Raw genomic sequence first — 10,041 nt, 5'->3', positions numbered from 1 at the left:
GATTTTATTATATGACTATAAATAAATAAATATATATATATATTCATGCCCCTGTGAATAATGACAGTTTTGTTCTCTAGACAGTATATGTCTTACTAATTTTTCATGTTTTGGGAAGGCTATGTAGCCCATATGTCTATGAATGGTATAATGGGCACTTTGTAGTGTGGTTGGTATCATAAACAATGTTTCTCCATCACCACAAACTTAGAGAGGGATTTTTATTTTCACTTTCTCTTTATGAATGAAGAAAGCAGAATTTAAGATGATAGGATAAATTGCTTCAAATAGTAATGTAAGTATTTAAGGTGGGAATCCTCCCCCCCCCCCCCCCCCCCCCCGGGAATGTAGTTCTGTTTCAGTCTTGTTCTGAGCTCTGGGGTGTCCCCAGCAGTGTTTAGACTGCATTAGGACCCCAGGACCTTTGGAAGAAATGAAAGGTCAGAAGCTACAGGATGAATGAAGAAAGGCGTTAGTTTGTCTAGTTAGACGGACTAAGGGTTGGGAAGACGTGTAATAAGGAACTTGATTCTCTGTGTCTGTAAAAAGCACCTAAAATATTCTGGATCAAAATACCAAGCCAATCTGCAACAATTTTATGTACATATTTATTGAGACATTACATGTTGTAGCACCCAAACAAGTGAGCTCTCAAACCACACGACTCAACCCTGGCCAGGCATTCAGTGCTTGGGGCCGAGTGGCACAGGGGATGTGCTGCAATCCAGACCTTCATGTTTGGGCCTGAAAACGCAAAGTGACCGTTGGGATTGAAAGAGGCCTACACCTTCCCGAGTGGGAATAAGCACAGTGGGAATAAACACTAGAAACTTGAACATCCGTGTCACCATCCATCCCAGGACTGCACCTGTGGGGAAGCCTGTGCCACCACCCACAGCTTACGTTACCAGGTGGTACCCCCATGGCTCTCCTTTCTACATTGTCTCCGGACTGACCTCAGGTCCTCTCGCTTGTGAGAAATCACTTGCTCAGCACTTTCGTTTCTATTTCTAACGACTCACGCCTTTATTATATTCACATCTCCTGCTCTCACACACAACTCTCCCAACGCAGAATGGAAAGGCTTCCGTTATCTGTCTAGTTCAGACTGAGTGGTCCTAGATCTCTGGCCATCCTCTGAATTTCCCATCCTTTAAGCAGGAAACGTGGGCACCTCTGCACACAAAGCTCTGAGTAGACCCTTCGCAGGAGGAGTAGTGAAAGCAGGGATCTGAATAGTCAGCTAGTTGCTGCTGCTCCAGTATCTGCAGACTGTCGGGTTCAAGGTTCTCCATTGAGCTTCATGAAGATTGAACTACACCTCCCAGACTGTATTCACAGGATATCATGATATAGGAATACCTTGGGTATAAAACCCATGTTTGTACCATGCTGTGCTTGTAGGATATTGTAGCATAGGGAATGATAGCCTTCTGTTTATACCCTGTTTATCTCCTGGTGCCTTTGTCAAGCTCTGTCATCTTCATTATGTTGACATTCTTTTCTTGAAGCCAGTGCTGCTGAGACTCCCTTCCAGGGCTGTGGGAAGATACTGAGGGGATGTTGGTAGATGCAGTGCCCGTCAGAGAAGGAAAACAGCGTGTAGCATCTGCCCCACTTGCAGCGGCAGAGTCTGGAGACTTGTCTCTTGGCATGACAATCTCCTTATGTGCTCGGTCAGAAGCACTTTTAGGTTCAAATTAGCTGTCTAGATTTGTTCTTATTTGAGGAATTGAAGTCTGCATAATTCAAGCCTTGCTGTGTTGTTGGATTGCCTACTTACCACATAAAGAATAAGTATAAGAGCCTTTTGATGACTAGGCATCAGCTGTTATTTATTAAATATTATTTTTTAAGATAGTCAGTGTGTACATATCACCATCTTCTTGTTGGTCTTGTTGGTGACAGGTGTCTTCCGTGGCTTTTCTTTTCTTGAGCACTAGAACATTGCAGGTGAAACTTTAAGTGCTTTTTTTTCCCCTAGTACTTTCCAAATGTTTTAAATCTGAAGATTAAAATGATCTCCCTTAGGATATTATTTGGACTTTTCGACGCTCTAAGAGGTTTCTTTTTCAAACCCGGGTATAAAATCTGGTGCATGAATTTATCTCCCGTCTTCTGAAGCCAGCTTTTATGTTTTAAATAGAAAACAAACAGCCACATTCTAGAAAGCACAAGCAAGACCAAAAATAAGATAGTGGGGGAGGCAGAGTTGAAAATACAGCATTTCAAGAGATAATCTGCATACAGTGTTCTCGACAGGCAAATTCTGGGCCTCCGGGAAGCTGTCCTGTCCTGCCAGGAGCAGACAATAGGATAGCACGTAGGAGGAGGAAGCCACACATTCACTTTGCACAGTCTTGGGAAGGAGAGAACTTCTAAGCATTAGTTAAAATGCTGGTATGTTTCCAATCTTGCTATAAGGGGCCTATGTTGTAGTTACCTTTTCTTTAGATCTATATATTTCATTTCATATGTATGAGTGTTTTGTATGCACATATGTGTGTGTGCCACATGTGCCTGGTGCTGCAGAGATCAGAAGATTTTCTGGTGCAGGAGAGCCTGTAACTGGAGTTACAGATGGCTGTGAGTCACCATGTGGGTGCTGGGAATTGAATCTAGGTCCCTTCTAAAAGCAAGTGCTCTTAACCACTGAGGAAACCTCCAGCCCCAAAGACCTTGGGGATATGCATTCATCCCTTTTTGATTCTAACTGACTCAAATCTGGAGAAAGTTTACAAGTCTTTGACACATCCTGAGTTAGTCTAGCTGACATCTAGTAACAACAGTTATTTCAGGTTCCTGTCTATTCACCCTGTGGTGTAGTGGTGCTTACCAGCCCTGATTTGAGGTGTACTTCTGTTGAAGTAAGAAGTGGCGGGGCTGCGTCCCCAACACCCCGGCCGCTTGGCTAGCTCATGCCCGAAATAACAACACACAAACTGTATTCATTTAAGAACTGCTTGGCCCATGAACTCTAGCCCTTACAGGCTAATTCTCGCACCTGGACTACCCATTTCTAATAATGCGTGTAAGCACCCCAAGGTGCGCTTACCGGGAAGATTCTAGCCTCCGTCCATCATGGTGTCTCTGCTCCAGAGAGCAGAGCTGTTCAGTTCATCTGGAAGCAGAGCAGAGTCTGACCTCACTTCCTCTTCCGCCCAGCATCCTATTCTGTTTACTCCTCCCACCAATGCTTTAACCTATCAGGGCCAAGCAGTTTCTTTATTGCTCAGCCAATGAAATCAACAGATTGATATGACACTCCCACATCATACTTCATTTGAACAAAGCTGGATTGCCTTTCTATTCTCTTTGATTAGGATATTTCCCAGAGACAGCCAGTGAGGCGTTGTGACTAGTCTCAGTTTTCTAGTTGTCATTCAAGTCCTTTTGTTCTCCTGAGAATCCAGTCTGGTTAATTTTACCAATAGGTGGTCCAACCCTGCTGCTGAAAGTATAGTCAGTGGACCTATGAACTCGCCACAAATTGAGACAATCTAGAAGGGCTGGGGAAATAACTGTGCAAATACAAAGACATGGATTTGATCCCTAGTGTCCATGTGAACATCCATTTGTACCGGTTTGTTTGTAGTCCCGATGCTGAAGAGGTAGAGAGGTGTCCTGGAACTCACCAGCCACCCTAGGCTACCCCATGGGTCTCAGATCCCTATGAGAGACTTGGAATCCAAAACCAAAATGGATGTGGCCTGCGAATGACAATCAAGATTGACACCTGGCCTCTATATGCAGGCATGCAAATGTGCGTGTGCACCAGTTTATGCAGGAACACGTACATGTGCATGCACACACAATACACATATACACATGCATTCATCTACACATGTGCACATCCACATCCACTCATTCATACACATACATAGGCACACACTCATGTGCATGCTGGTGTACATGCGTACACACACACACACACACACACACACACACACACACACTTAGATCAGCATCATCCCAGATGGATTGAAGCAGAACCTGCATTTTTCTAAGTTCCCTGGGAGACTGTTTCCCTGTTCAAATTTGTGAAGAATGGTCTCTCGTAACACATGGACCTCCACATAATGGAGCTTTTATTTTTAGTGCCCACCACAAATTGGCAGCGGAAGGAAAAAAAATCACTGACTGTTTTTCAAGACTCTCTACTTTCCTTGTCTATAAGATAAGGCTTCCAACCTTGACAAACACCAGAGAGATGGCGGGCAATAGACCATCAGGTGCCAATGTGTCAGTGGGAATTGAAGTCCTGTCCCACAGGGAAGATGCAATACACGCATGAGAGGGGACACTTCACTGTCAGACAAAATTCACTTGTTTTGTCTCGGGAGATAAGGGAGGTGGGAATAACTCACATGGCTCCTGTTTCCAATGGGGGAGAGATGAGGGATCGCTGCTGCCAACCCTCTCAATCTGGTAAGATGAGAAAGATAAATTTGTCCTTTCTAGAATGAAAATATAATTCAGAAAAGAACTGCATGTATACAGAAAGGGATGTTAAATTTATTTCACTACACGGCTAACTTAGAAAGGCGGAAAGATGCTCGGTGGTTCAGAGTACCCCTTGTTGCTTTTGCAGAGGACCTCGGTAGGCTTTCAGCATCTCACAACTGTCTGCAACTCCAGATCCAGAGGATCTGATGCCTCTTCTGACCTCTGCTGGCACCAGGCATACATGCACATGGTGCATATACAGACATGCAGGAAAAACACTTACACCCACAGAATAAAATAAATATTAGGAAGATATTGAAAGGCTAATTCAGAGAGGCTTACCTGGCAGGGCCTGAGCTCCTATAACAACCCATCACGGTACAGCCATGCTTGGAGAGGGTGGACCAACAGCACTAGAGCAGATACACCATGCAGAGGACTCCTCTCTCCTCTATTTCATGGTCAGGGCAAGCTGTATTGTCATACATGTGTAGCTTGGGATCCCCATTTATCCAATGTTTCCATTATCACCTGCTTTTGTTATTACTAGATGTTCATTTTATGGTCCCGCAACGACCTAAGCACCAGCCACTAACAGCAGGAGAAACAATACATATCCCCTGTCTTGGTGTGGATGTGGATGAGTCACAGACAGGTTCCCTGGGTGTCTGGTAACACGCCGCACCTCTCCTAGAACAGGACTCAATAGAAAGTCACTGGAGCATTTTTTTTACTCCTGACAGTACTGTCTGCTTGTTCATTTTCTATGAGTTTGTGGAGCATTTGAGAATTGTATCATTAGAGTCTGACATTAGTATTTCAGGTTCTGGTTTCCGCTGAGGGAGAAGAACCAGATGACTGATTTGGTTTTGTTTGTCAATTGGTCTTTAACTGGACACACCCAGTCCTTACTGGGATGGGATCTTGCTCCTGGATGGGCTGAAGCAAAAGTTCTTATTTTTCAGGCATTGCAGATGGCTTACAGAGAACTGAGTATTATTTTTTATGCACACACACAAGCACATACATACATACACATGTATGCATGTACATGCACACATCTCTACGCTTGTACACACATGTGCATACACAGAGACATGTATGCACACACATGCACACTCACACCGTGCCCATTCTCACACATACAAAACATGTGTGCACACACATGCACACAGACATGCATGCACACACAAGCTAATTAATATCTTCATGACTAACAACCCAAAGTTTAAACTAGGTAAAGAGGAAACTGTATATGTGTCAGTGAGAAAGTGTGCAGATATAGGTTCTGATATTTTTAACATAAACATTATTTATTTTACATCCGTATATTAAACATAATAAAAATTATCCAAAAGAAGAAATCCTATTTTTTTAAATTTGGAGAACATTCTCTGTGCCTTCTCATCCCAAACCTCTAAGTTTATTTTTATCTTGACTGATTTATTATCTATTGAGCCAGATGAATTATCTTGCTATAGTTTTACCCTGGCATAATTATACATGTAATGTATTAGTGAAAAACAAATTTTGCTTTTATATCTGTCTTTAGTAACTACTGCTTGGTGTGCACGAGGCATCTCAGTGAAACAGTTCTTTATTTAGCTTTTTCATACGTTTGCTTATTTCTTAAAGCTTGTTCTGTAGATGTTACTTATGAAATAAATACAGTGAGGGTTTTTTAGATACAGTGCTACATGGTTGACTGTGAAAAAGAGGGCATAGTGGGTTATGTGTCCGTATGCTTGTGACAAGTTCTCAGTGCTAATGGGTCTTTATGAGCTGTTTGTCTTTGCCTCTGTTTCTGTGAAATAAGATCTTGTACAGAGCCTGGGCTGACCTTGAATTGGATAGCTTCCTCTCTCTACTTCCCAACTGCTAGGATCACAGGGTCTGGCTCCATTTGTTGTTGTTGCTTTTGAAAGACTTTATTCTAGGACTTGGGGTTTCTCTGTGAACATGGCACCTGCTATCATGATGCCTTCTAAGAGCCCACTTTAGCTTTTTCTGCTGTAGTGACATACTTCACACAGCCTCAGATTTATCACTGGTGGGCTGTAGTTTGCTTGCAGAGCTGGGCAGCTATCACCACAGCATGACTCGAGAACATTCAGCCCCACAGAAAGAAGACCCTATGCATGGCAGGCGTTCCTCACTCCTGTCTGTGCCCTTGGCTTCCCAGGTGCTTTCTGTCTCCATGAGTTGACTTGTTCTGGATATTTCATATGATAGAACCTGTGGTCTTTTGTGAATGTCTTCTTTTTTAAATAATTAGTATCCCGAGTTGAATCCAGGTTGTAATGTGGTGGGTGATTTAACACTTCATTTTATTAAGTTGCTGGTGAGGGCTCTAGCGTGTGCACACCACATTCCCTTCATCCACTCAAGCACTGATAAAACTTTATGTTCATCTCCTTTTTTTCTTCTGAATTATGCTGTTATGAGTAGCTATGTACAACTGATGTGAGAACATGTTTCTCTTTCTCTTTAATATAAATGCAGAGTTGGAACTGCAGGGTGCTATTGCCATTGTAGCATCTTGAGGACCATCAATCTGCTTTCTACAATGGTGGCTCGCTTTTCATTTCTACTGGTGGTAAAGGAGAGCCTCCATTTCTCCTCATCCTTGACTACTCTTAATGACTGTCTGTCTTCTTTATATTAGCCATCCAGACAAGTATGGCCCAGCATCCCTTAGGCTTTGGGTTTTCATTTCCCTAGTGATTAACAACGAGAATTTCTTTTCTTGAGTTGATTGACGTAAGTTGACTTTGGTGGTTGCACAATGTACAAGGTCAAAGGTCTATTTTCAGATATATTTTGACACAGTGTCCTCCCTTTTTTGGTACCATTGGATTAGGAGACAAAGTAGTTGCTCTGGGTCAGGAGTGATGGTGCACGCCTTTAATCTCAGTACTCAGGAGGTAGAAATAATCAGATCTCTGTGAGTTCTGGGACAGTCTGGTTGACATCGACATCGCCAGTTCCAGCTTGCTGAGGCTACACAGTGAGACATTGTCTCAAACAAAAGAAAAAATGCTTTTCTGGCTAACACTTTAAGCCAGTTGTTAGAAAGATTTTGTTTTGTATTGAGGCAAGTATTGAGGATAACTCATAACAACTGCCTGAGGTGAATGAACAGAAACTGTTTAAGGATTTCTAGTCACAGAAGAGTAGCTATGATGTGAGCAGAGTCCCTGGGTTCTGGTACTCCTCTGCTGTCCTATATATCTATCTCAGACCCCGTTTTGTTCAGGGCCCCTGTGTGATCATACTGTCCATATGGCTCTCTCTGAATCTTCTTTCTTAGCACAGGAGGGGAGGCCTAAACACTGAGGGCTTCGTGAGGGAAAGAAACCTCATTGTGTTTATTTCCCAAGATCGTTTTCGGGAAACAAAGGAACAAGGAATTGAAATGCTCTGTGAGAAATAGAAGCCATGCAGCGTCATTTTTTCCTTCAGGTGCTGCTGCTGTCATTTAAGGTCCCCATGGTTACCTATGATTAGAAGTCATACCCACTGTAGCCTCACAAGAGGAATACACTGGCTCCTTAGGTCTAGAGGCTCCTAGACACTGGATCCATTCTGGTTCTTGGGACGACTCCTGGAAACTTTTAGCTCATATATTTACTTTTTTTTTTTTAAAGTAGAAAGCATCCCTGACACCCCAAAGAAATGTTCCAGGACTGAGTCTTTGTGGTGCCCACTGGCCTACCTGGGCCATGTGTCTATCCCATAGTGGTCTTCAGAGGCACGTTGCTCTCTAGACTCTGGTGGGCTGAGGCCAGATAGATGTAGTTAAAGGGGGGTGGGTAATATAGTATGGGGCGGGGTGGGAAATGCTGTCTTCTACCACCAGTGAATAGGGAGACTTCTTCCTCAGAAAACACTGGGAGGCACCAGGAAATAGGTGTTCAGACTTTGTGGTAAAAGTTAGCGTGCAGGGCTTGCCTGTCAGATAACTAACTTGAAGTATCACAGGTTCAGAAATGGACAGGGATTTTGAACCCAGATGAATTATCTTTTAGTCTAACTCCTAGCCTGATTTGGATGTGAGATGGATCTTGGATTTGCTATTGAAATGATTTAAGATTTTAGGAGGTATTGAAAGGAGATGTGTGGGATTTGTGTGAGAGGATGTAAATTTTAAGGGGCTAGAAGTGGATTGAAATGTGTCCCACAAAATCTTGTAAAATTGAAGTACTATACCGTACTCTCAAAGTCTCCAAGCAATAGGTCAGCGTGTGGCCTTATGAGGAAATGCTACAGTTATGCATTAATAAGTGGTTCGTGGTTTCCTGAGTATCAAAATAGCATTGTACGAGTAGCCTGACAACAGAGCATCACTGCTTTGCATGTCTGGAGACCGGCAGTCCGAGAGGAAGGTCTGAACAGGACTGCTTGAGGAACACATTGTCTGATGTCCATGCTTTGGTTTTAACTGGATTTGTGGACACTGTTCTTTTTTTAAACAGAAGAAACAAAAGTATCCGAAGACGATGAGATGGAGAAACTCTATAAATCGCTGGAGCAAGCAAGCCTGTCTCCTCTTGGGGACCGACGGCCTTCCACCAAGAAGGAACTGAGAAAGTCTTTTGTCAAGCGGTGCAAAAACCCATCTGTAAATGAGAAACTCCACAAGATCAGAACCTTGAATAGCACATTAAAGGTAAGGCAGTCTCGAACTGTGAAGCCTGGGGGGGGGGGGTCAGGAGGGAAGGCAGGCAGAGAATGGCTGGCTGCAGAGAGATTCATAGCCAGCTCAGAGTGCTTCTGTGGGAGGAGGAAAGAGCAGAGCGGGTAGCATCCCCATAGTGGGATGACTCTGGCCTTTGAGAAGCTCTGGGTCACTCACACAGCAGCATCTGTACATAACAGGCTTCAATTTTACATACAGTCTGTTCAGAGTTTGGATTCCCAAATCACAGATGGCAAGGACTGTGTGTAATTTGGTTCTGTAATTTTGTGTCTAGCACAATACTTGGCTCTAAAAACTTTTTATTGTTTGAGAATTTCATACATGTATGTAATATATCTTGATCAAAATCCACCCCATTTCCTCCCTTCTTCCTTTCCCATCACTCCTTCCCCATTCAACTTTGTGTGCTCTTTCTATTTCTTGTTTTAAAACCCAGCAAGTGTACTTAGTGTTGCCGGTAAGTGCATGGGGCAGGACCATCAACTGGAGCACGGGCCCATATCCCTGAAGTAAACTTACTCTCCCTCCCCACTCAGCAATCAGTCTTTTCAGCTAGGGATGGAATGTATGAGTCCCCTTCTGGGTCCATAATGGGATCTGGGCTGAGCTTGATCTTGTTCGGGTCTTATGCATACAGTTCAGTCACTGTTAGCTTATGTGTTCATGTCCAGAAGGTACTATTCCTCTGCAGACATCCACCATCACTGGCTCTTCACTGGCTCTTATGATCCTTTGGAAAAAATACACAGTAATAGAGATAAGGATTTTCCCCTACTCCATGTGTGCTACTTGATCTTCTTCTTCTTCTTCTTCTTCTTCTTCTTCTTCTTCTTCTTCTTCTTCTTCTTCTTCTTCTTCTTCTTCTTCTTCTTCTCCTTCTCCTTCTCCTTCTCCTC

At 43.3% G+C, this 10,041-nt stretch overlaps 1 protein-coding gene across 1 annotated transcript in view; it reads left to right on the top strand.

Moving 5' to 3' along the window:
* Positions 1-10,041, top strand: part of Ipcef1 (interaction protein for cytohesin exchange factors 1) — a 143,023-nt gene that overhangs the window by 122,407 nt on the left and 10,575 nt on the right. Inside the window, exon 11 of the mRNA XM_050135837.1 lies at positions 8,922-9,115. Coding sequence (XP_049991794.1) covers positions 8,922-9,115 — 194 coding nt within the window. The remainder of the gene's footprint in view (positions 1-8,921; positions 9,116-10,041) is intronic.

Source organism: Alexandromys fortis, unplaced genomic scaffold (genome assembly GCF_014885135.2).
Source record: "Alexandromys fortis isolate MF-2015 unplaced genomic scaffold, M_Fortis_MF-2015_v1.1 scaffold_23, whole genome shotgun sequence".
NCBI classification, from domain to species: Eukaryota; Metazoa; Chordata; class Mammalia; order Rodentia; family Cricetidae; genus Alexandromys; species Alexandromys fortis.
This window is presented reverse-complemented; position numbering and strand designations above follow the sequence as displayed.